General features: G+C 41.4%; 3 protein-coding genes and 1 long non-coding RNA gene across 4 annotated transcripts; 3 read left to right on the top strand and 1 right to left on the bottom strand.

The window, feature by feature from the left end:
- Positions 1-228: 228 nt before the first annotated feature.
- abcb10 (ATP-binding cassette, sub-family B (MDR/TAP), member 10) lies at positions 229-10,266 on the top strand. Its single transcript, XM_010732325.3, has 14 exons — positions 229-1,132; positions 1,756-1,962; positions 2,191-2,393; positions 2,952-3,086; positions 3,435-3,581; positions 6,277-6,412; positions 6,510-6,605; positions 7,201-7,410; positions 7,518-7,597; positions 7,716-7,896; positions 8,230-8,273; positions 8,534-8,568; positions 8,772-8,830; positions 8,945-10,266. The coding sequence occupies exons 1-14, from the start codon at positions 724-726 to the stop codon at positions 9,136-9,138; spliced, it is 2,136 nt and encodes a 711-aa protein (XP_010730627.2). The 5' UTR covers positions 229-723; the 3' UTR covers positions 9,139-10,266.
- Positions 10,267-15,880: 5,614 nt separating this feature from the next.
- Positions 15,881-19,776, top strand: acta1b (actin alpha 1, skeletal muscle b). Its single transcript, XM_010732326.3, has 7 exons — positions 15,881-16,003; positions 16,875-17,011; positions 17,496-17,820; positions 18,197-18,358; positions 18,744-18,935; positions 19,048-19,229; positions 19,345-19,776. Exons 2-7 carry the CDS (start codon positions 16,883-16,885, stop codon positions 19,486-19,488), a joined length of 1,134 nt encoding a protein of 377 aa, XP_010730628.1. The 5' UTR covers positions 15,881-16,003; positions 16,875-16,882; the 3' UTR covers positions 19,489-19,776.
- LOC113746357 (uncharacterized) lies at positions 18,219-18,803 on the bottom strand. The gene is made up of 2 exons (XR_003462790.1): positions 18,678-18,803; positions 18,219-18,392 (listed from the first exon to the last, which is right to left on the bottom strand). It is a non-coding gene; the product is annotated as an uncharacterized LOC113746357 (long non-coding RNA).
- Positions 19,777-20,957: 1,181 nt separating the features above from the next.
- ccsapb (centriole, cilia and spindle-associated protein b) lies at positions 20,958-25,867 on the top strand. The gene is made up of 5 exons (XM_010732327.3): positions 20,958-21,071; positions 21,946-22,312; positions 22,413-22,496; positions 23,143-23,357; positions 23,441-25,867. Exons 2-5 carry the CDS (start codon positions 21,964-21,966, stop codon positions 23,621-23,623), a joined length of 831 nt encoding a protein of 276 aa, XP_010730629.3. The 5' UTR covers positions 20,958-21,071; positions 21,946-21,963; the 3' UTR covers positions 23,624-25,867.
- Positions 25,868-25,961: the final 94 nt, after the last annotated feature.

Here is a 25,961-nt window from a genome sequence, read left to right as displayed (position 1 = left end):
AATTGATTTAAAATGGAATTAAAATGCTGGTCGCCAAGGTAACGGTCCGACATCGAGAAAATAATGTGGTTTAATGTTATTTTTGAGCAACTTATGTTTGTATGCACTAAATTACAACGATATCAGACTTTTAACCTCTCAGTACGAATTGTATGATACATTTTATTCACAAACAAACACCGAGCTGTGTATTTATCAATGAATATTGATCTCTGATCTGGCTTCGCTTGTTCATGCCTGGGAAAGTTTCAGCCATACCTCGTCTAGGAAGAGGAGTCATCTGTAGCTACACGCCAGACAAACCAGGGTCACCTTTCCTGTTTCTACCCTTTATAAACACTGCTTCCTGCTCGTTTAGGTTTCTCAGTGTGCATTTTAGTGTCAGTCGGTGTTCGTGAGCTTGTGTTTTCATTTTACCGCCTACGTGCCGACCAAACACTGAGCGGCAGATGTCAGTGACAGGCGGGGTGTTGGTAGCTGTGCAGCGATAACAGATAAACTGGGTGAAGGCGGCTGTGAGGCGGAGATAAAAACCTACAATAACTGTCTGAAATCGACGATGTAGCGGGAAGAAGCTCCACAACTGCTCGGCTGTGGATACGGTGCGTTGACCTGCCTGGCTTGGGCACTTAAATGCTTCTCCGAGAGGACACCACCAACCGGTTTCTTTAACTTTTGGATACATTGAATTGGCGTATTGTCAATCAGCTGACAACCAGGACGATGCAGCTTTTAATTGGGATGACAAGGTGCTCACACGGAGCGCCTCTGTCCAGACTCAAGCTAACACATCCGCGGATGTTGTGGCTGGAGCACCGGCTGGCCTTCTCAGCTTCCCCGCAGAGGAAGAGACAGTCAACCGGGGTCAAGTCCTCAGTGCACCGGATACCTGCCTTCCTTCTCTCCTCACCCTCCGTGTCTGTCCCGCCGTGCAGTCCATTCAGAGGTCTCTCAGCACGGACACTCACGCACACACCTGTTGCCTTTGCCAGCTCTTCAGCCGCCTCTACACCTACACCAGCCGACTCAGTGAAGACCACGACGAAGACAGGTCCAACATCGACCACCATCCCTGTGGATGATGTCAAAAGGATTTTGCGCCTTGCTCATCCGGAGAGATGGAGGCTGGCAGGTAAACTGTGTGTATATGTCACCAAATTGTGGGCTAGACTTTGGGTGAGAACCTCATAAGAGAATAAAAACCTTAACACTGAGACCCTGTAAGGTTTAAAAGCTGCATATTTAAGTCAGCTTAATACAGTTTTTGAATCCTTAATCTACATTTTATTCTTCACTGAGTGTGTTATCTTGCATCTCACTTAATTATGAGGGGGTTAACACACAAATGTTCTGCAGCAGCAATTATAGTTTTCCATCAACACACAGGAGGAAGATTTTGATTTAATCCATACAATCCATGCTTGTTCCATCAATTTCAAAACCACATGAGAGATGAGATAAAACTATAAATTCAACAGAAATGTATTCACATTTTGTACTTTTGACCCTTGTGCGCAGTCCTTATAATCATTCGCCACATGCCTCACTGTGCTGTGCCACATAAAAATACAACAATCTGTTTACAAGCCTCAGTGAGTTGCACTTTAACCTGCCCTGACCTTGTTTACAGATCTGTTCTCCCAGTTTACAACCTGTTACAGTGTATCAGTTACCTCGTAAAAACTTTTCTTCTACTTAGCTGTATATGATTTTCATTTGTTTAATTTTTTTTCTTTTTTCCATTATCCACTCCAGCTGCTGTGGGCTTCCTGAGTGTCTCCAGTGCAGTGACTATGTCAGCCCCATTCTTCTTGGGTAAAGTGATTGACACCATTTATATGTCTGGAGCAGACACAGAAACAATGACTGCCTCTCTGACATCGTTATGTATCATGCTGACTGGAGTGTTTCTGTGTGGCGGGGCAGCCAACGCTGCCAGAGTCTACCTAATGCAGATATCAGGTGAGACCACAAGGGCAATTAATACACTACACAAAGAGACAGAGGCACAGACATAGGATGATCAAACTACACAGAACATACAGCCAATAATAAACTCACAGATGCAGGTAGATGTATTGTTGAACTTTGGACAAAGTCAGACAAGAGTTTTTCAATCAGGTGCCACAAAGTAATGCTTTCAAAAATGTTATTACATATGTGTAACTGTCTTTGCTTTTCTCTCTTCAGGCCAAAAGATTGTCCGAAATCTACGTGCCTCCGTCTTCTCGTCCATTCTCAAACAGGAAGTGGCTTTTTTTGACAGGACTAGAACCGGCGAGCTTATCAACCGCCTCTCTGCTGACACCACCGTGGTGGGCCACTCCATCACTGACAACCTGTCAGACGGACTGAGAGCCGTCGTCCAGGCAGCTGCTGGTGTCAGTATGATGGTGAGTACATCCATCAGAGTGGTCCTGCTGCAGTCGGTCAGGATGGGTTTAAATGAGGAATGAGGCATCCTTTATGATACCTTTTTTAATGTTGTGTAATAGATAAGATATAAAAGGTGTGTCTGTAATGATTAATTATTTAATTATAGGGTAAGGTGTGTGACACCTGAATTTCCCTTCTGGCATTAGTCATTATCTTTTGTACAAGGAAGTAGTTATGGCTTTCTTGCCGTCTTTTGTATGTGTGTTTCCATTCAGTGCTGTTGGTATGTGTTTAGTACAAAAGATGATATTTTTACTTCCTTGACAAAACTGGATTTTTATCTGCTCCATCTTCAATGACTGCAATTTCCCAGAACAGAAAGAAGCCATAGAACACACCTCAAGCTCACGAGAAAAGAAATGTCCTCATGACAGAGAAGTTAAATGACTTCCTGGTGTCATGAATGTTCAAGGAAATTAAGGAAAATATATAATATAAATATTATCCCTCTACTTTTTTTCTACTTTTTTGTTTAAATTAAATGCAGTTTTGTTTTTTACTCCTCTCTCTTCTAGTTCTACGTTTCCCCCAGTCTGGCATGCTTTGTGTTGCTGATAGTTCCTCCTATGGCTGGTCTTGCTATTGTCTACGGCAAATACCTTCGCTCCATCTCCAAACGCACACAGGACGCACTCGCACAGACCACACAGGTACAGTGCACAGAAACACGTATTAACTAAGTATTTATTAGGTTTTATAAATCACATTTTGGATGTGTGGATGTTGCCAGATGGTCAACAGCAGGATTTAATAATAAATGATTTGAGGACTTGGTAATTAAAAACAAAGTAGCTATGGAGCTGTAGTGCAGTTCTTATTAGTGGTTTGTATGTACTGTTTGTCTAGTCTTAGTTCTGTGTACACCTGATTTAAATGCTTCACCGCCTTAATTACATTTTCAGATAGAGTAAATTTACTATGTTGATTTTCTGGTTTAGATAAAGGCCTAAGTAAACTGTGTGTGTGTGTGTATATGTATATGTGTGTGTGTCTGATAGTTGGCAGAGGAGCGTATCAGCAACATGAGGACAGTGAGGGCTTTTGGTAAAGAGATGTCAGAGGTCAACGAATACACAGCGAGGACAGACGAAGTCTTCAGTCTGGCCAAGAAAGAGGCTGCACTACGAGCTGGCTTCTTTGGAGTGGTAAGTGTGTGTTTTTTACGTCAAGGGACCCTACAGCCATCCCCTGCCATTAGACCCTTTAGAAATGGACCAGTTACACAAACACACAAGGGCAAAACTCGAGCACACCATTCACACTGAAAAGATGAAGTTTAAGTTTGGATCGGAAGTCCTCAACAGAGTCAAACTGTTTGATGTTTTTCCAGAGGAAAGAGACACAATAGGGGAAAGCTCTGTAGCCTGCTGACTTCCTTTTTACTGTGGTGACAGACAAGGAGCAGAGAGCACTGAATGTTTAAAGAGGTCTGACCTGTATGAAGGAGTTAAATTGTTCAGTAAGTAAAGATTCTAGCGGCAGCACTTTCAACCATTTGAAGACTTAAAGAACGCCGACAACTAAAAGTGACAGTAATCAGGTCCCGCTGAAATAACGGCATGATTTATGATCTCTGAGTCAGCTATGGACAGGTAGGTGTGTTGCCTAGAAGGTTTCTTTAATGTGCTGATCAAAATAAAAAGTATGATGATGATATGAGTAATCGTGGCCAGTAAAGTTCCTAAAACAAAGTGATGAGATAGGTTAGTCTGGTTATAAGAGACTATCGTGAGGGGCCAAACGTTTGGTAACGCCTGCGGTCGGTAGAATATCATAAGTCTACAGCAACAATGCAAAGTCATTGAGAAAAAGGAACTCCCACTGTGTGTGTCCTCTCTCTCTCTCTCTCTACTCATCCCTCATCCCTAATCCGAATCCATAGTAAGAACAAAATCATTTGCCACTTTGGTAAATAGCGGACAGTCCCTGAAAGCTCTTTCTACTACTTCTGCATTTGAAACGAATTGAAGGTTAGAGACTGGCCGATAATATTTTAGAGATCCTGGATCAAAGTGCTGGTTCATAAGAAGAGTCTTAACGACAGCCTTCAAAAGCTGTTCGGGACTCAATGATCTGAAATCACAGATGTGACATGTCGAGGTGGTTAGGAGAGAAACTTTGTTCTGTCATTGATGCAAACCACAGTTAAGAAATGACGTGTTGCACAGAGGCTTCTGCTTTTCATGTGTGTCATAATACCACAGTACCTGACATGATGTACATGAAGGATGTTTCGCCACACAGAGTATCCTCAATCCTCCATACAAAGTAAGAGAATACATGATCCCTTGTTAAAGGTCAGGGCAGCGTTGAAAACGGCTCTAAAACAGGTTTTTCTCTTCATATCTTCATATCTATCTCAAAAATGAACTGTACTGAACTCATTTCTTCTGTTATTTCATGCATAACTGGGTGCTTCTCCGCTAATCTTTTGAATTCAGTTTATGTCCTCATTTAATAATGCAAAAATCATCAAAAATAAAAAAAAGATCTGACACTTATCGCTGATAACTAATCGCACTGACATGAGAAGTGTGAAGTCGATCGGATGATCAGTTCACACACAACACAACACAACACAACACAACACAACACAACACAACACAACACACAGTCAGACAGTTTCCTTCTTTTTTAGTAAGACAATGATGCGACTGCACCAGCTATCGGCCAAATGACATCAGATTTGTCATGCTTATCTCAAATATCATATCCACACCAAATGTGGATTTTACTGAACTTTGGTCCTCAGTAATATACCAAACAAGTGTGAAACTGATGGGTTAGGATTCCTTTCTTCAGAGTAAGTGTTGTATCAACAGCTCGTTAGCTATTGACCATATTTCTCTTTCTCCCTAGTGATGGATGTTAAAGTAATCTTAACGTACAGTTCCCTTTCACAAGGTATCAAATATTTTCTTTTGTAAAACAACTGAAACATACGGATGGATAGATACTTAATATATATTTATAGATATTTGATGAACTCCTGTAATATTAAATGATAAAATAAATGTATTTCAGAGATAAGAAAAGACTCTGCCATGCATGAAATCACATAGGGAATTAATAGAGGTCATATATATTTGTACATTTGAAGGGCAGTGATACAAAAATGAAAGAAAGGATAAATGAGGATTTATGCTGGTCAAAAACAAGTGAATGAGAAATATCTGGAATACTGAATAATAGATTTTATTGCCATTAAAGGATAAAGAAAATAAAAACTCAGCTGGGAAACTTTTGACCCGTATTGTGCATCAAAGGGTGAACACTGGGACATCTGTATGCATTTTCCATATGTCCTGAGGTCAGATGAAACAAAGCTTTAATTTTATTTATGTCAATGATGGTACACAAAATACTACAGACACCTAATTCATCAGCACCACAAATGACCATACACCATATACTGCATGATAAGGTATCATTTATTGTATTTTATTGTACTGCTTTCAAATATTGTATTGGATTTGGATTATTGGATTGGACTAGATTTTTCTCTGGATGTCTGTAATAAACAAACATCTAAAATCTCAGTTGATGGTGAAAATATTGTCCTCTCCACGTGTCTTCACTATTGTACTGCCGAGTGTCCCTGTATCTCTTACTCTCAGGCTGCTTCTCAAATGCTGTCCGACACATAATATTCAGATTTGTCGCTCAGTGTAGTTTGTAACACTGACATCAAAAGAGAGAGAGAGGCTGATGGATGGATTTACCACTTACCTCATCTAGCAGGTGCCCAGACTATAATCAGTATAATTGCTGCTGTGTCAGGTAGCAGTAATGATGCCAGATGTTGTAGTAATCAGAAAACTGTGTGTCTTTGTGTTTTAGACTGGTCTCAGTGGTAACCTCATGATCTTGTCAGTGCTGTACAAAGGAGGCCTTCTGATGGCCAGCCAGAACATGACTGTGGGAGAGCTCTCATCGTTCCTCATGTACACCTTTTGGATTGGAATCAGTATTGCAGGTAATGCACACATGCATACGTGTGCATTTTTCCTGTTATATGAATTTCCTTCATTCATTCTGTACTGTTTACATCTGTGCGATGGCTTGATGTGTAGGTCTGAGTTCGTTCTACTCTGAGATGATGAAGGGTTTTGGAGCAGGAGCAAGACTGTGGGAACTGCAGGACAGAAAACCTGAGTTTCCTCAAAATGGTAAGCATATATACACAAAGTATCAAACATCTCTTGCCTTTAAACTTATACCTGTTTTGCCTGCTCGGTTTATAAATAATAATAAGTGTACAGATTACATTTTAAGACAAATAATCTGTTGTTTATAGAATCCTGGAGCTGCCGTGCTTGCAATGATTGCTTTTAATGCCATTATCACAAGATCACAAGTTAATTATGCTGTCATCTTAACGATAACAGAGTTTGTTTTCTTGTGATGATGGGTTCATTTTTGTGATCATTTATCAAGAGAATTGTCACTGAAGTGCAGTCGCATGAGCAGCAGCAGCTGGGATAGTCTTCTCCTGATGTGAATGTTATCCACAGTGCCCAGTGGATAGATGACATTCAGATAAATTGAATTATTATCACATGAAAACATGTTTGTTCTAGAAATAACTGACTCACGATCTTGATAACTGCTTTAGAAAAACAAGCAAGCACAGCTGTTCTCGGCTTCCATAGACTTAGCTTAATTTACTTGTTCATTTATTTAATCACAGTATTAAACCAATCAATCAAGTGACACTAAATATTTGTTTTATCTTTGCGTTCTTCATCTTCTGCTCCATCACAGAAGGCCTCGTGCTTCCTTCAGATCAGCTGAAGGGCCAGCTGGAGTTCTATGACGTCTCCTTTGCCTACCCGACCCGTAAGGAGGCTCCTATTTTCCAGAACCTCAGTCTGCTGGTCCCAGCTGGTACCATCATGGCTGTGGTGGGCCCCAGTGGGTCTGGAAAATCATCCCTGGTCTCACTGCTGCTCAGGCTGTACGATGTAGACACTGGTGAGAATCTTCACCCTGAAACATCAACTGCTGTTATTTCAAAACTTAAAAGTTCAAGACTATGTCAGACGGTTGTTTTATCTCTGACAATGACTTCTTTCCTCCAGGTATCATCACTATAGATGGTCATGACATCAGAGATGTGAATCCCTACTGGCTCAGGAATCACATTGGCACTGTCAGCCAGGTAATAAATTATTTTTTACTTGTTTATCTACAACAACACAAACTGAGCAAACACGTCCAGAGCTTTTGAGCAAAGGTTGTTTCACCTTCTCCCTCTCTTCTCCTCACCTTTGTCCCAGGAGCCTGTGCTGTTTTCTTGCTCTATAAGAGATAATATAGCGTACGGTGCAGTGGACCCAGACACTGTGACCACAGAGGACATCTACAAGGCAGCCAGAGTGGCCAACGCCTTTGATTTCATCCAGGATTTTCCCAGTGGCTTTGACACTGTAGTGGGGGAGAAAGGAGTGCTGTTGTCAGGTGAGACACAGAGCCAGAGACACGACAGGAGTATGTTCTATTTCACTGTTGCAAATGTAGTTTTCCATGAGATTATGTAGATTTGTATCTGGTAATCACTCTCACATAGTTGTAAGTAGTGTTTAGTGTTAGGTAGAGTTTTCATTTAGAGATGGTGGAGTGATGGGCAGCCACGTAGGGGTTCAGTGCCTCTCTCAAGGGCACCTTCGCTTTGCCCCAAAAGATGAACTAGCACCCCTCCATCTCCACACTCCACCCTCAAGTCAAGTGACTGATCTACAGATGAAGTCTTCATGCATGTACATGTTTTAAATTGTGTGGTTTGTTTCTTAGGTGGTCAGAAGCAGAGGATAGCCATAGCCAGAGCTCTGCTCAAGGTGAGTACAACAACAAATATGCTTGTTTTATTGTTTCAAAAGAAAACAACCTGTCAAAAAACCTGTCATCTGTCTATCACATTCGTCATCCATGAACGAGGTTCTACTGACAGGAAGTTTTTTTTTCTTGAATGATTTTAGTCAACAATCTACAAAAATAAAAAATATAACTAGTTGAACCAGGATCTATGCTCTCTATTTTCCTTCTTTTTTTTCTGTGAAACCTGAATTTTGAAATATTATTTGTTCTTTCTCTATAGAACCCTAAGATACTGCTTTTGGACGAGGCTACCAGGTGAGAAAGACTGAGACATAACTAAAGAATTGTTTTAGAAAAACTAATAAACTTCCAATATAGACACAGTTCTCTATCTTTAAACAGCCCTGCTGATTAGTTTCAAAATGATGATGATGATAGTGCTGCCTTTAGAAACAGCGTTTTATTGTGCTGGTTAGAGAAACATTTTAGTTATTTTGTTAACGAGCATCTTTCCTCAGTGCACTGGATGCTGAGAATGAGTCCCTGGTCCAGGAAGCCTTGGAGCGTCTGATGGAAGGTAAATCTTGTCACTGACATTGCATCCTTTTTTTTGTTTTTTTGTTTTATGCTTCTGAGATTTTAGTTTTCTCTCTGGGTTTTTTAATAATTTCCTGCCCACTCTAATCAACAGGGAGAACAGTCATAGTCATCGCTCACCGCCTGTCCACCATCCAGAATGCGAACGCCGTCGCTGTACTAGATCAGCGGTGTATAGCCGAGTGTGGTCAGCCCGCAGAGCTGCTAGGCAACAAGCAAGGACTGTTCAGGAAATTGATGGAGAAACAGACGTTTCTACAAGAAGCACATAAACAAGCACTTCGCTGAGCGGGCAGGGAGCACAAGACAAGGAGTGGATGATGAAGAGGGAGTAATCAGGAGGCGAGGTCAGTAGCTGGAAAAATAAAACTGGGTTTGCTCCAGATTGAGTTTGGAGATAAAAGCTGAAGGAAAGCAGGACTACACAGGACTACTGATGAACACTAGAAGAAGGAAAATAAACATAAAAGTATAAGGTGTCCTTTCACTGCTGAAAGGAAATAAACAGGGTAATTCACAGTGAAGACCGCAAACATGGAGCAGAGAGCTCTTAGAGATGCTTTATTTTTAAAATATCTAATAAAACTGAAAGGAAGAGGCTGAGAGTGAAAAGGACCGACACTCCTCACACAGGAAGCTCATAGTCGACATGTCATTTCCGAATCACTGTCATAGTTTTGGGGAAAAGCCCAAATTCTGTATAAAATAGTTCAGATGTATGGAAGATATATGACTAGTGTGACCAGTGTGAATGACAAACCTCTTTCTTTCTCTACTATGGGACACTGTAGTCTGTTATCACTTTATGGTTTTCATAATTAAACCAAAAACAGTCCAGTATGATTTATACAGAATAGCTATATATGTGTTTGTTTATTAATGTGTGTATTTATTGTTGACTTTTTAAACTTGAAGCTTAACATGCAGAACCTTTTTTTTAGACACAAGCCAAATGAAGCAGCTATTTGTATTCTCTACACTGAAAACAGGACTGAGCACTGACATAGATTCATGTGTGCACATTTGTCATGAAACATATTAGTGATTGTCCTGTAAGTTACAGCTGAGGTGCTATTCATTGCTTTAACTGACAGTCCTGAAACTCCATCTTAATATGTCAAGCAGAATAAAAGTGTGGAAGTTGATTGAGGACGGCTAAACAGCCTCTTTTCTGGATGCAGTTCGGCTGCTCTTGGGTATAAAGGGTATAGGAGACGTCATCAAAGTCAGAGGTGGTCTGTGCATCATGATCTGGCCTCTTTTAACAATCATCTCATCGTCTAAAATCCAAAATTCTTCCATCCTTTTTATCTTCAAAATGTTTCACGGTAAATCAGAATGTAATCAGCTTTCTTTGTCTAATCTATAAACGGTGGAAAAACAGAAACCAACATTAAAACATGAGAGTTTGCAACATTCCAGGCTGTAAACTGTGTCCGTCTCTAACATGCTGTGTAGGTGTTTACAGGATGTGCACTTGACTGCCATTAAACTCTGTATAAACAGCTCTAAAACCACATACACGTCAGCCGCTGCACTGTTGAGCCACCTAAATATTATAGCTGGCTTGAAGAGGTAATGATTCTCCTCAGTAAATATTTGGATGGTAAAAGACCACTTCACTGCGGCACTCCAGAGGATTTCTTTTTCTTGTCAGAAATGCAAACGACTTTTCAGACTGAATTCCCGACATCCCTAAAGGAACTGTAGACTGATTGTTGTGTCGTGAGAAACAACAAAATCCAACATCTATGCAGTGTAGCTGGGAACAGTTTTGATTAATGTTTAATGAACAGCAAATCAATGATATTGTGATATGCAGCACATGATATATACACATAAATTTGATATATTGTATGTAAATATTTACATAGATTGTGTATTATTCAATCAGTCTCTAATCAAAACTACATTTCCTACAGCTCTATTGACAGATCTACCCTACGGTCCTGACATCTAAATTATATTTGATGATTCACCGATAAACATTTTAGACTGACTGAGACATTTTTCTGTAGGATTGTGCTAGATTTTTATATTATATTTATGTTTTTTGACAGGAATTGGACGCTTGAATCATTGTCAATGTAAGTTTTCGTTTGGTGATGCATAGGGTCGTCAAACAGTGGACTGTAGTTCATATAAAAAACTATGTTGATCATATTTTAATAAGGGAATAAGCATCAGTATAAACTGATGCAGCATTGATCATTGGTAATTTGTCATTTAAGTAGTCGACTGTTGTCTGTGTACCGTAGTAATCACTTTCTGGTTATATCAAGGTTTTATGTATTTATTACAGGGTATAATCAGAATGATTATTATTATACCTAAAAGGTCTTGACTTGACTCCCTACAGATGTCTTCACATTATTTCAAAGTTGTATTTTACTTCTAAATGATGTCTTGAACGTCGTCTCTGAGAATCCTATGTCGTGTTTTGTGGAGGTCAGTTGGTAATTTTACCAAATCCTGCCTATTAAAATGGAATTTGAAGAATTCATGTTTGGTTTAGAAGATCACCTCACCACTAAAGTTAATCACTGAGGATGCTTGAAGGTTTGTCAGTTCATGATGGATCCATGTCGTACAACAAATCACAGAAAACTGCTGGAGGTTTTTTTTTTTTTTTTTTCTAACTTGTACGCTATGAGTCCTAAATAATATGACCTAAATGATGTATTATAAATTATTTTTGTGGTTGGTCAATTATTATACTAATATGTAAAGGTCAATAAAGTGAAATATTATTAGTTTATATTTGTGGCTTTTGTTCAGCTGTTGTTTTTTTTTAAAGTTTTAGTTGTTTTGTCTGTTTTAGGCACGTACTCTGTACACTTGTATTAAATCAGTATTTAAATCACTTTTAAAATTTTTATTTTGTTTGTAGAAGGTGAAATTGCATCACTCTTTTTTTAAGGGGTTGGATAGACTTTAACTAACTCAAACTTTATACAGCAGTTTCATTAATATTTCTTCAAATAACCTTTTTATTGTATCTTGAAAAAACAAGTGTTTAAACCGCCCCCCTAAATCAACATTTCCCTACAGAGCCACTAAAAATAATGGGAAGAGGACACATACTTACATTTCCTTATTCAACTCAACACACTGACATTTTCCATGAGGTTTCTTTTAACACACCGTCCCACATGTAACTTCACATGTCCTCCTGTAGTTTGTCAGCTAGGTGCCGCTGTTGCTTCACACTCTGAGCGACGGGCCAGGCTCAGACGTGTTCGCTGCTCACTGCAGGGCAATGGGATCAATGTCCATCCAGTCCATCATACCTAAATAAAACTTCATGGTAATGATATGAGTAATGTGTGTTCAGCTGTTGGTAGGTTGTGTTGACAATGCGGTGAGCTTCTCATGCAAACAGACTCTGCACATTGGCCCATCTGCTGGCACGCTGACACATCTTGGCAAGACTACAATCAATTGATTTATCCTCCTTTTGTAAGTGCTTGTTGTACTTAAGTACTGATCAAGTATACATCAGATATTTAAAGAGGCAAGGCCATGCTGTGAAACATCACTGAAATAAAACTTCTACTAGTATATAGGGAAGAGACATGTAGGGACTTATAATCGAAGCTCTAAACCTTTGAGCTTCTGTTCTCAGTAAAACTAAACTGACCCCTTCAGCAGAGGCAGCAGTTGTGCTCCTGTTCTGAAGAGGACGGCTCAGCATGCAGCTGACCAGGTTTCTAATTCCACCTCCATGTGCTGCAGCTCCCCTTTACTTTTCTCTGTATCTACCCCCAGGCTATTTGAGGAACTAGTGGAACTGAAGTTCTGACACCTTTTCAGCCTCGCACAAAAAAATGACAGCATAACATGTTCACAAAAAACTTTATTTCTTCAACTTGGTCCAAGATATCTTCAGTTCAATGCTTTTTGGTTAAGCTCAACCATGCTACACCAGCATGGAGTCCATGCAGTGGAGAGAGTCTTTGGAATCATGAAGCCGTTTTAGATCAATTTGAACACTGCTTCACAGATTTAAAAGCATCTTATATTTTCTATGAAACAACCTTACTGTTCTGCTTTTTTAGTTTAAGAGATGTTTGGATTGTCTTATTGTCTGAGTGTGGCCAAGAGGCACACGCTGTCTAACACCTCTCATCCCACTGTGTCTTGTTTATCCTCATTAGGAGCATTAGCAAGCAGCATTAGAAAGCAGTGCACACTCAGCAAGGAACTTATTTGTGCAGCACATCTCTAACTAACAAAATTGAGCTCGGCGGGGAGAGTAAAATGTGCCCTCAAACTTCAGGGGTTCAAACCACACAATTTATACTGCTTATCAAAGGAGATGTTCACATTTTTACAAGTCTTAAGTCTTACAACAAAAACCTGTTTTAACACCAGATTTAAGCTTGAAAGATGTGAAACTAAGCACCTTTACCTGTCCATTTACAACATCCCGAGACTTTCTTCATTGCACTGCAACGCCTGAGAAACTACTTTAAATCTCCAATGAGACTCCTGTCTAAAAAATCTACTGTACGTGCCACAAAAGGAGCCTCAGTCTTAAAAGGTAGGACACCCGGGTACAGCGAGTGCATTGGTTCCAGTGATTGAATGCCGAGGCTTGTGCTATTCTTACTTCCTCTGACACTCTCACCCTGTGTGCTCTCGTAAGAATGACAGAGACAGTTGACTAAAGTTAAAAAAAAATTGAATAAAGTAGATGGTCATTAGTGCCATGACAATTGAGCATGCTCTAAGGCCAAAAACATCCATTTGTGTCTACCTATCCATTCCTCTCCCTTTTTATTTCTCTGGCTAAAATACTGACATGTGATCACTATAACACTTACAATTTTAAAAATCCTTCTACAAAAAAAAAACACTAAAAAAAATACTCTCCTTGTCCAAAGTCTCTCCTTCAGCTGGCTGAGTTACATATCTTCTGACAAACTGAACCTCATGTTTTCGGCCACCTGCTCCACACGCCCTTTCACCTCCCTCTTTCTCCTCCCCCTTTCCCCAACTAGACTGTCCAGGAGAATCCTTCAGCTCTCCTCCCCCCTTCGGCCTCTTTGACCTCCCCTCCCTCCCCCCTTTCTCTCGCTCCCCAACAACTGCCAGCCCCTTTACATTTTAGGCGTTTCACAAGACCTCTGATTCCGAAATGGCTCACAGCAAGTACATAAAAGTAGCTCTACCTTGCTCTGCAGCCACCACCCCCCACCACCCCTCTCTCTCCACACACACCTTCCTGCCTGCTTTCGGTCTGCGCTCATGCAGCCCTCCCTTGATCTCCCTCAAGACTTCGAAGATTTTCCTCCCTCTCTCATCTTACCCCGTTTTTCTTTACATATTAATGAGCCATTGAGGATTCCCTCCGACAGGGGGGAGGTCCAATAAGGTCCAATAATATACTTAATTAATGATGCTGGATTAAAATAACTATTTGAGGCATAAAAAAAATTCTTTGCTTTTCTCTACCTTTTCCATAAACCTGTGTTTACTCAGGCAGTGAATGTGTCACATCTAGTCCATACAGGAGCTTTGTGCTGCTGCTATAATGAGAATGCAGGTCATGAAAGATTATATGTTAACTTTTCTCTGCTGCCACATGAATCCAGCTTTAGGTTATGGTGCGAGAGTGCTAACTATTCTTTTCTTAACATCATTATTTCAGCTTTAGTTTTGCATTTGTGATGTTATGAACAGCTCTTGATATGTAAATGAAGAGTTCTTAAAGTTCCAGGTGTTAATCCACATCCACACAGGAATCCTCATAAGAGTTGGCTGATTGTATCTCTCTTTGGCTTTTTAAATTCACTGAGAAGGCCTATTTTCTCTCTCTACCTCTTGAGCTGTATCGCTGACTATTTCTCTGTCATTCCTCACTTCATTTGAGTTTATTATAAGCTCCTTGGCACCTCCTCTTCCACTCCTCACATACAAACATCCATGTACATGCATGTGCACACACTAAGTTTCTTTCTTCGTTTCTCACTCCTACATGCACACGTGCACACATACACTAGCTCCCCTCCTCCAGTAGAGTTATAATTAATCCAAATGCTCCAGTGACAGAGCAGAGTAGCCCCTACAGATAAGGTTTCAGCTGTTGGCTGTTTCAGAGGTTCTCTCCTTATTTATTCAATATGAGGTGTGTGAATATCATGCCATGTGGTCTGCAGAATGGCAAATATGGAATTAAATTAAGTGATATGTATTTAATGGACGTGTAAGTGTTGCATAATTAAGAAAATTGGATTCCAGTTTGTAAATAATTATATTTTTCTGTGCACAGTCACCAATAATCTTTGTGACTGGTGATTTTTATTATGACATGGTTTGCACTCAAACTGAAAATGGTGGACTAAGGCCTCCAGTTTCCACATTAGGCTCATTTTTAAGAGTTAATTAGGCTTTATTATGTATAACAATCAATTACAAATAGTCTATTTAAATGTCGTATCACTGACCGGAATGATGAAGCACACATATTGAACTGTTCATACACAGATTATTCCTCCTCAGCTTGTATGAAATGATTCTGTGTTGTCTTGGATTGATCACCTTTAATGTGTATTGAACTCTTAATTGGCACTTTCAGGCTGCAGCACCATCCCTGGTTGACCTGTCAGTCAGTAGTAGTGGGCCCTGGCTCTCTCTGTGGTCTAAATTTGTTCAGATGAGGGCAGCATTTTCCCATTTTAAGGCTGGATGAGGCCTACTAACAGCAAATCTATAACCCTGGTTGGTAGCAACTGGCGTCTCCCCTAGAAAACCCCCAGTGGCCCGCGCGCTCCTTATACGGCCCTCGAGGTGGGACCGCGAGGCTCGATGGGAGGTCAAAGCGACAGTGCCATATATGGCGCACGCTCTCTCCTCGACGGGGGCGCGCAGCGTCACTCCTGATCCTCTGTTGGATCCTGATGGATGGAGCCCCCTCCTTACGAGGCGCGCCTCCTTGCTGCACCCCCACTCCGACACCCCACCCACCCCTCATCCTCGATCCTGTCAGCGTCCTAATATGGCAGAGGGCCGGGATGGGGGCCAGTGCTGAGGTTTGTGAATGGTGGAGGTTGGGTATAAAAGGTGGACAGGGAGTACAGAGGACCGTAGCTGGTTCAGCAGCAGCACTGGTTGGGTCTTTCTCTCTCCGAGCCGCAGACACACTCCTAAGGTAAGACCCTGCTAGGACCTGCCACTCCTGAAGCCACACATCCAGGTTGGGGACATCAGGCTAGACCGTAACCAGAACAACACCGGAGCATCCACAGGAGCAGATCTTAGGCAGGACAGCCAGGGGCAGGACGCCTAGGACCAGTTACTACTGGAGGCAACATGCGCAACTCCACTTGGAGGATAGATAGACTGTAGGAGAGGACTGATCCTGGAAGAGAGGAGATAGATTTGTACCACAGTAGGCTGAGATATCAGAGAAGAGTCAGTGCTGGACAGGAGAAGCTTTTATCTGGACTATTAGGTCTTGAGATTGCGTATAGATACTTGGATAGATGAAGCAGAGAAAGTAGACTGACTTCAGCATCTTTATAGGTGCACAGAATCCTAAAAAGGTGCGGATGCAGCAGTTTACCTGAGGACAGGACAATGGGAGAGAGGAGAGTAGATTAGAGTAGATTAAAAGGAACTTTATAGCACCTTAGATGTTTTATTTTGCCTAAGTATTCGCATAGGTTTACACTGGACAAGTTAGACCAATACAAAGAATAAGTGATTAGTTGAGACTCTTAAATTCAGTAGATGAGTGAAAAGGAAGGAAAATAGCAGTTTAGTTCCATATTGTTTACTCTTAATGTGATTTTATAGGTTTTTACAGGCTACGTACTGCGTAATGGCCCTGTCTCAGTGCGCAATGGACACATTTAGCGCAAGGCAGTAAATATTACAATTATCTAGTCTTTTTAGTTTTTAGACACCTGGTGTGGGCAACGGGGTGAAGCAAAGTTTTTCATTTCTGTCACATTCAGGAAGTATCGCCACGTGGATTTAGTGAGCTAAACTTTTCTTTCCCTTCACCTCATCTTTCACAGAAGCCATCATGTGTGACGACGATGAGACTACCGCCCTTGTGTGCGACAACGGCTCCGGCCTGGTGAAGGCTGGCTTCGCCGGAGACGATGCCCCCAGGGCCGTCTTCCCCTCCATCGTCGGCCGCCCCCGTCACCAGGTAAACAGCTGAGAAAATAATAAGAGAGGATAATTGGAAGTATTTATTATAGGTCTAAAAAAAAAAAAAAATTACAAGTATAGTAATACTAAGGAAAAAGACGATTTGGCCATTTTTAAGACAACTTTACAATATTTTGGCACAAAACATTTTTAACTAAGGCTTTAATATTTGAATTGTCTTTAGTTGTCAGCGTGGCATTGTGTATCTTGAGCCATGTACCTTTCGGCTCCTTTTACCAGCAGCAATGTGGCCTTTAACTCTTTGAGACTAAATTAGTCATAGATTAATTGACAGGCACACAATTGCTCTCTGTCTGTCTCTGTGACCCACGCTGTTATTTGGCACATTTACGCAATGGTCAACGTGCTTTTTGTAGCCGAACAGTAAAGACTTTAAGAAGGAGGCTTTAGGAAGAATGTCATACCTCTGTTTGGATTATTTGGTAACCTTTTCTTTATCTTGCCCTCTCCTCCTACTTCAGGGTGTCATGGTCGGTATGGGTCAGAAGGACTCCTACGTCGGCGACGAGGCCCAGAGCAAGAGGGGTATCCTGACTCTGAAGTACCCCATTGAGCACGGTATCATCACCAACTGGGACGACATGGAGAAGATCTGGCACCACACCTTCTACAACGAGCTGAGAGTGGCCCCCGAGGAGCACCCCACCCTGCTCACTGAGGCCCCCCTGAACCCCAAGGCTAACAGAGAGAAGATGACCCAGATCATGTTTGAGACCTTCAACGTCCCCGCCATGTATGTGGCCATCCAGGCTGTGCTGTCCCTGTACGCTTCCGGCCGTACCACCGGTAAGACTGACAGCATCAAATAGCTGCTACTCATAACACAGATAGAGCTTCCTAAACACATACAAAGGAACCTTAAATCTAACTAACTAATAAATAAATAATAGAATATTCAACACATACATCATAACACAGCACATAACTGAGCTATAATGTGCCAAGTCTTTATTGTATCCATTTTACGCACTACTTTTACGCACAGTCGACCAGCCTTTCTGGGACTGTTTATGTTATTTTATGGCATATGACATATTCAGTGAAGTTTTGTTAATCCTCCTTCAACCACTCACTTTAGCCACAGATTTACGCACAACACTGAAATGTTTGAAGACTTTCGATCGCCTGGACTTTACTAAACTCTTGCTTTACTTCTCTCCAGGTATTGTGCTGGATGCTGGTGATGGTGTGACCCACAACGTCCCAGTCTATGAGGGTTACGCCCTGCCCCACGCCATCATGCGTCTGGACCTGGCTGGTCGCGATCTGACCGACTACCTGATGAAGATCCTGACTGAGCGTGGCTACTCCTTCGTGACCACCGGTGAGGAACCTGACCTGCTCCAATAACAAAGCACCTGAAAGACAGAAAGAAAGAAGCAAAACATAAATTTTGCTCACTTTTCAGGCTGATAGAATGACATCTGACAACATTTTTTTACGCACCATTTAATGACAAACTAAATCTTTAATTTAATATCATAATGGACACAGCTTGTGTCACTTTTTACAGACCTACTGACAATTAAGTTGTATACATTACAGTACATTATTAAAATGTGCGCACAGTGATTAAGGGATGTATTTTTAAGAAGAGCAGACAAGACTTCATAGTTTAGGTCCCTTAATTAGTTATTACGCACATTGTGTCTTTGGTCTCGGCTGTTTGTCACTCTTAATAACAATCTTATCAACTTGTCTCCCCACAGCCGAGCGTGAGATCGTGCGCGACATCAAGGAGAAGCTGTGCTATGTGGCTCTGGACTTCGAGAACGAGATGGCCACCGCTGCCTCCTCCTCCTCCCTGGAGAAGAGCTACGAGCTTCCCGACGGTCAGGTCATCACCATCGGTAATGAGAGGTTCCGTTGCCCCGAGACCCTCTTCCAGCCTTCCTTCATTGGTACGTCAGATAATCCTCCATAATCTCTCATGAACGAATAACGCTGGAAATATTGAGCCAAATTGCATCCTTCTCCTCCGCCTCTTAACACTTATCACTCTCACCTGACCAGGTATGGAGTCTGCTGGTATCCATGAGACCGCCTACAACAGCATCATGAAGTGCGACATTGACATCCGCAAGGACCTGTACGCCAACAATGTCCTCTCCGGTGGTACCACCATGTACCCTGGTATTGCTGACCGTATGCAGAAGGAGATCACTGCTCTGGCCCCCAGCACCATGAAGATCAAGGTACAAATCACAACAACAAAACATTACATTTACAATTACGCATCCTTTACGCACAAGACAAATTAAGTATTAAGTAAACACCGACACGACTTTCTCTTCCTCCTCTCTCCTCCAGATCATTGCCCCTCCCGAGAGGAAGTACTCCGTCTGGATCGGTGGCTCCATCCTGGCTTCCCTGTCCACCTTCCAGCAGATGTGGATCTCCAAGCAGGAGTACGACGAGGCTGGCCCCAGCATTGTCCACAGGAAGTGCTTCTAAATCCTCCATCTTCTTCTCCAGCTTCTCCATCACTTACACCACCAACTATCGGGAGATCAAGCAAGGAGGATCAACCTCTGCGGCACAGCAACACTCTGCTCTCAATGGACTTTCTGTCTGCGCTGTTGACATGCATATGCATTTTGTTATCCTTTTAAAAATGTGCATATTTTATAGCTGTTTGTTGTCTGTGTTGCACGGAGAGAGGCTGTGAAAAATCCACCACTGAACCATGCATCCACCCAAAAAAAAACTTTAATAAAAAAATAACAACAACATGTTGCCCAACACATGTGAATGTAAGTGTATATACATATTAATAATTTATTAAAGTCCATTATTTGGTATTTCTGACCCTGGCCTTGTTTTTCTAGTAGAGGGAGGGCAGTGAGAGAGGATGAAAAACAAAAGCTAATTTCTAAGATTTAAAAGGTACAAAACAAAATTTCCAATGACAACTAAGCAAAAACAATTTAATCTTAAGAATCCAATATTTAGGAAACCCAGGGGAAGATTGGAAAAATTAAACGAAACCATAACAATAAGGCTCAGGAGATCATTGACTCACTACTGCCATAAACAAAACAGCTGATCAGATGCAGGAGGATGATATAGAGGTCAATAGGGGTCTTGGCACGGCTACCTGGGTCATAGTTGTGAGAGAGGGAGTGCGAGGAAGGGAGACAGGGTGTCTCTCTGTCCCATCAGTCACTGCTAGTGCTGGGTTTCGGCGAAAGGCATGCCCTCAACCTCCGACAGACGGGGTTTGACTTGCCAGGAATGTGCCCGGACAGCAGCAGCAGCTCCGCTTTGGACCCAGCGGATCTGTAGCATGGGACACCCGACACCCGGCTCTGAATCCCGTTGAGCTGCCTGCCCTGCACGACCATACGCGCAGCAGCCCCGGCCCCCAGACCATCTTTAGACAAAACCAGACCCTGTGGGGCATCTCCCCAGTCCTACCTTATATGCATAGAAGCTCATCAGGTTATCAGGGTGTGGAGTTTGGGACTGGGCTTTAAAGAGACAAAGAGGGGACGTGCTGGGCGCGTCTGAGGCGCGCACCACCCTGTGCCCACACCATTTACATCACCCCATTGACCTGACATGTAGTCTATAACAGGACAGCCTTTAATTTGACACACGTTTGTATTCTCAAGTACACCTACAGGTACGGGTACAGGTATAAGCTTAAAAGACAAACCTTTAAGTATATAAATGGAATATTGAGCTGGATCTGCTACTTTTTGGAGACAAATAAAGCACTAGGCCTAATTTATCAGGCAAAGACTCACTTAATTAAGCTCATTTGTGTGTTGGGTCTACACACAATGTCTAAATACAGTAAAATAAATTATTTTTCATTCTATTTTAGCATCTGATAGAGATCATTATCAGCCAAATGGCACATAACCAACCTGACCGCATTCCTGACATCTCCGGGCCACCTGTTGCGGGTGTGTTTGGCTTTTTAAAAACGTCTTCAGGGCGGGCGGAGCTAAGAGAGAGACGCAGCCTGTGATTAGAGCAGCGTCGTGAACGCCATCTGTTCTGCTCTTGCTTCCGTGAAACCAGACCCCAGTGTAAGTATATTTACTGTACACAAATTTAGACTCTTACAGCTCTGAATGTCTGCTGTCAGGCTCAGTTGTAGAGGACAGTCGATGGATTGTCAGTGAGATTTAACGTTTCGGCTATATGTGCTGAAGGCTGACAGGCGATAAGCGGCCCTCCATGTTACCATATGATTAACAGACATCTATAAATAACACGGACACATTTGTCATGATGATATAATATGGAGCAGCGGGCGAGTGATTAAGCGATACATTGATTATTGTGCAATAGCTTATATCGGTCAAAGGTGGCGGTTTAATGTGAGCTTATTTAAAAGCGGTGGGACACAAAACCATCACATTTCAGCGTTTAAGTGATTGATGTGATTATTAATAGCAACAACAGGTTAAAGATCCTCAAGTGTTTTCGCACGGTGATTGCGTCTGACTTTTAATTTGGAGTAGTGCGTTTGGCATCGCAGGAGCCAATCAGAGGAGGGGGTGGCGGTGACGCCATCACGTACAAGAAACGTCGACTTTAAAAAGCGTCTTAACGGTTAAAGTCAGAATTTGGCCTGAGGCCGTTTTTTTAACGGTTAAACGACGGTTTCAGTTTTTAAATCTGGCTCCGTCGTTTGTAATTTTATTAAAATTATATGAATTATAGTCGTGTATTTATCTCCAGAGCAGAGAGGCGATTTATCGAAGAGTTAACCCCCGGTAGAGGAGGGAGTAGGCGGGTTTTTCAGCCTCTAGCTGCTCTGCCATTGGTTTGAACTGTCCACACATTATGGTTTAAATGTCTGGCGGTGAAGACCGTGTTATTCATGTCTGTGTAACAACGCTAGTTTCTGATCCAGTTTGAGCTTTTCAGCTTTGTGCTCCTGTTGTTGGATTTCAGTTTAAAGAGCAGACAAACATGGTGACCAAGAGGATCCACTCGGAGTACATGAAGAAATTCAAAGACCCCAAATGGGAGACCTACGCGAAGTGTTACGAGGAGATGCTGAAGTACAGGCTGACCCGCAGGCTGCTGGAGCACACACACAACCCCTGGTTCTGGAGCGGCTCCGACACGGACTCGGACTCCGGAGGCAGAAGTCCCCTTCCCCCCAGTAAGAACCAGGTGCGGGCCGAGGCCAGCAGAGACAGGACGGAGTGTGAGGGGCCGAGGGTGGACAGAGCCACAGAGACTGTACCCAGACTGCCCCTTCAAGAAGAGGAGGAGGAGGAGGAGGAGGGGGAGGTCCAACAGCCTGCAGTTTTGGGTAAAAATGAGATATACATATAGATATGATATGACTGTACAACACATTGGCATGTATGCACACTGCTCTACTGTACCATGTTTTTATTTTATCCTGTCAGGCTCACAGGCTGAAGGAGCCAGAGAGACAAGAGCACCAGAGGAGCAGAGAGAGGAGGAGCGGAGAGCCAGCAGCAGAGGAGCAGGTAATTCATTCATGACCAGGACTGGAAAATTAACATGATTTACTTTGCAGACTTCAAAAATACATAATAATAATAATACATAATATGTAATAATAAATACCTGAAATCTAAAAATGAAAGTCAACACTAGCCTGGAACAGCGCCCAAGAAAGAAATAAGGCTTGACTTTAAACCTGAATCCTTTTTACTGAAGATAGATTGTCAATTTGTCTATTGTCCCTTGTGGCCTGCCATAACTGAGAGGTGTTGTACAGTCAGTCAGAAAAGTCAGTCATGAAAGTTGTCATTAAATGCTTTAATCCGATATTTACTGACTACTGATGCCAAATTCACTATTTTGCCCCAGTTCAACTGTTTTGCTTAAATATGCAATATCTGAGATGGTTGGCTTCTTTTCTTAAATAAAAAACATACTTACACTCCTCCAAGTGAGGTACTAAGAAGACAAAATGACTCAGTTGATTAAAAATGAACAAAATCAATCGTGATTCGTAAATATTGACGGCAACCTCATCACTGGATTGCTTTTCTTTCTCCAATAAATTTACTGTATGTGCATTTGAATCTACCAGTATTATCAGGCAGAGTTCATTTACTGCTTTTAGTTTTTGTTCTGCTTTAACACATTTGTCTTTTCTATTTGTAGACAGAGACATTGGTGGACCACAGCAGACTAAACCCAAGAGTAAATCCAAATCCTCAAAACAAACTTGGCGCTCCCAGCGGGTCCGACCTGCACCAGCACGGCAGCCCACGGAGGACAGCAGACATCCTTTTGCTCTGTACGGTTCAGGAGAGAAGGATGCAGACATCGCAGGCAGGAAGACACACAATGTCGGCCCTGCAGCTTCGACCAGTGAGGTAATCTTTCGGGTCTGTCCTTCTCTAGATCTGTATGTGACAGGCTGTACTGTGACTGAGCATAAATTTATTTTCCTGATTAGATCCATGAGTCAGCTCTACGTGCCAAGACCAGACGGGAGGTGGAGCGTCAGATTCAGACCCAGAGGACCGATCGCCGCAGAGCCAAATCTGCTGATATGGACAAGACCAGGAAGTTGGTTCAACCAGAATTCAACCCCTGGCTGACTGAGTACATGCGCTGCTTCTCTGCTCGCTCACGATAGGACACACACATACACACACACAGCAAAAATACTTAGATCAGGGTGATTCCAGACTAAAATGAATTCATTATCATGAAGCTTAAATACCCATAGATGTGGAAGAGAAAATGGGTCTCTACTGGTGTATTACTCTCACATTCAGGATATAAACATTGAAACTCACAGTGTGGCTTAACGTTTTTTTTTTTGTTGTTGCTATAAATCAGTTTTAATATATACAATAAGAAACATTTAACAGGGTTGACGTGACTGTAGAAAGTAACAATTTGAAAGTAAATTTATAATAATAGATATGTCTAGTGTATACAGGTATTTTGACGTGAATGTTGAGTCTAAAATGCAGCCATACTTTGATACAGTCCCTTTAAACACCAGCTCACACAAGGCACAAAGCGTGTCTGAATAGATTCAGATCTGTTCGTCTTCTTCTGAGATCAATGCGAGCCCATGAACATGAAGAACGTAGAAGTACTGATTGACACACAGTAATACTGTTCTTGTACATTTTATGGTTTATCGAATGATCCGATCTGACTTGGTTCAGAGTAAATAGTGACTCACAGCTGTGTGATCATGGCGAGTTCATTAACACCTTTACGTGTTATTGACTCAAAAGGACCAGTGTGTGGGATTTAGTGGCATCTAGCGGTCTAGTTGCTCATTACAATTCTGTCGCCTCAACCTCTCCTTCTAAGCGTGACTGTGTTGGCCACAAAATGCACAAAAAAATGTGAAATCTTGAGCAGGTGTTTAGTCAGACCGAGTGGATTGGTTTGTGTTCTGGGCTGCTGTAGAAACATGGCAGACTCTCTGAAGAGGACCCACAGCGTCTGTAGACATGAAAGGCTCTTTATCATGTAACAAAAACATAATGACTGTTATTTTCAGATGATTATAAAGTAATGAAGACATTGTTATGAATATTATATTCAATTTCTGCCATATTCTGGGAATAGAGCGCCCTAAATCTGACACACTGGACCTTTTAAATAGTTTCATCTCACCATTTGTGTTTGTTGTTTTAATGTCTGTGTACAGTGATCGCAGTGTGAAAATGGAAGTATGTGAGTTTTAAAGCCATCAGATGACTGTGAGCAGTGTTGTCATGATAATAATGAATGTTTTAAAAAAGTCAGTGAAACAGTCAAAGGTTTATTGTTCTATAACAAGAATGGGCACCAAGCTGATCACTGAACTACCTTTTAGTTAGACATACATGATGAATACATATTGTTGAGTTACTGCTCACTGGTTAAAGCAGCATGACCAAATCAAGCAGCACTTTGAGAGTGACGTTTCTAACATAATATTTGTACAGGTAATATTTGCTAACCATTTAGGTTCTCGTGTAATTCATTCATCTGTTGAATTTCTGTGTATTTGTTCATATGTACTGAACATACAGACAAAGTTATCTGTATTCATACAACACACAAGAAGACAAAAATGGACTTTGAATCCTCCGTGTAAAGGATCCGGTCTTTTCATCATGAAAACCACGAGAAAAAATCAGATCCTTGTGCGTCATGATAAAATCAGCTCTGTGCCAACAGGACTTGAGGATAAAAATATAATTATTGATGTGAATGTTGTACATAACAAAGAGGATGGAACCACAGGAGGCATGTGCTTTACATTTGGACATTTTTCTGTTTGATGTTTTATTGTTCAGTATTACATTATTTGCTTTTACTATGATTTAGTTTTACAGTGTTTTTAAGTTATGCTGCAATACAGTTCCAGGAACATGTGAAGTTTTGTGCAATATTACAATATTATATTACAATATTACTTCAAAAGTTTTGTTTTAGATGTGGTAAACTTTGACAATCTCTAAAAAAACAAGATGGGGAATTCCTAATTAGTCATTAGTTAGTTGATGAGACCAAATTTTATAGATAAGAGACTTTTTTATATTTTGGTGAGGTCGCGTTTTTCTAGTTTTACTTAGTTATATAGAGCAGAGACCTTTAGACCAGGATAGTGTCAACCAATATTTAATAAGCGGTAATCAAGAAGAAATTATGACCAAAAAGACACCCAAAAAAGTGTTACCTGTTGGCTACAGCTTAGACTTCTCCTGTTACAATCAAAGTGATCTAATTAACGGATGATATGAGGGGTGTAACAGTTACACAATATGGTTTGTATTTGTGGCTTTAAACATATTTTATAGGGTTTAAAGGTATAGACTGTGAAGGTTAAATGGTGTGGTGCAAGTTTTTAATAAATCACTTTCCCACCGGTCTGTTCACTGCTGTCTTGTTATTTATGTTATTCAGGAAACAGATTCAGAAATTAGAAACATCAATGACATAATGAACTATCTCCAAAGATT

The sequence above is a fragment of the Larimichthys crocea genome, chromosome VIII (assembly GCF_000972845.2).
Source record: "Larimichthys crocea isolate SSNF chromosome VIII, L_crocea_2.0, whole genome shotgun sequence".
In the NCBI taxonomy this organism is placed as follows: domain Eukaryota; kingdom Metazoa; phylum Chordata; class Actinopteri; family Sciaenidae; genus Larimichthys; species Larimichthys crocea.
This window is presented reverse-complemented; position numbering and strand designations above follow the sequence as displayed.

Excerpts from the sequence above, each read along its gene's own strand:
- ccsapb (XM_010732327.3), top strand. The coding sequence starts at position 21,964 with ATGGTGACCAAGAGGATCCACTCGGAGTACATGAAGAAATTCAAAGAC. Across the intron at positions 22,313-22,412 it reads CCAACAGCCTGCAGTTTTGG|GCTCACAGGCTGAAGGAGCC; the intron begins GTAAAAATGAGA and ends TTATCCTGTCAG. Across the intron at positions 22,497-23,142 it reads AGCCAGCAGCAGAGGAGCAG|ACAGAGACATTGGTGGACCA; the intron begins GTAATTCATTCA and ends TTCTATTTGTAG.
- acta1b (XM_010732326.3), top strand. The coding sequence starts at position 16,883 with ATGTGTGACGACGATGAGACTACCGCCCTTGTGTGCGACAACGGCTCC. Across the intron at positions 18,359-18,743 it reads CTACTCCTTCGTGACCACCG|CCGAGCGTGAGATCGTGCGC; the intron begins GTGAGGAACCTG and ends GTCTCCCCACAG. Across the intron at positions 18,936-19,047 it reads CTTCCAGCCTTCCTTCATTG|GTATGGAGTCTGCTGGTATC; the intron begins GTACGTCAGATA and ends TCACCTGACCAG.
- abcb10 (XM_010732325.3), top strand. The coding sequence starts at position 724 with ATGCAGCTTTTAATTGGGATGACAAGGTGCTCACACGGAGCGCCTCTG. Across the intron at positions 8,569-8,771 it reads CTTTTGGACGAGGCTACCAG|TGCACTGGATGCTGAGAATG; the intron begins GTGAGAAAGACT and ends ATCTTTCCTCAG. Across the intron at positions 8,831-8,944 it reads CTTGGAGCGTCTGATGGAAG|GGAGAACAGTCATAGTCATC; the intron begins GTAAATCTTGTC and ends TCTAATCAACAG.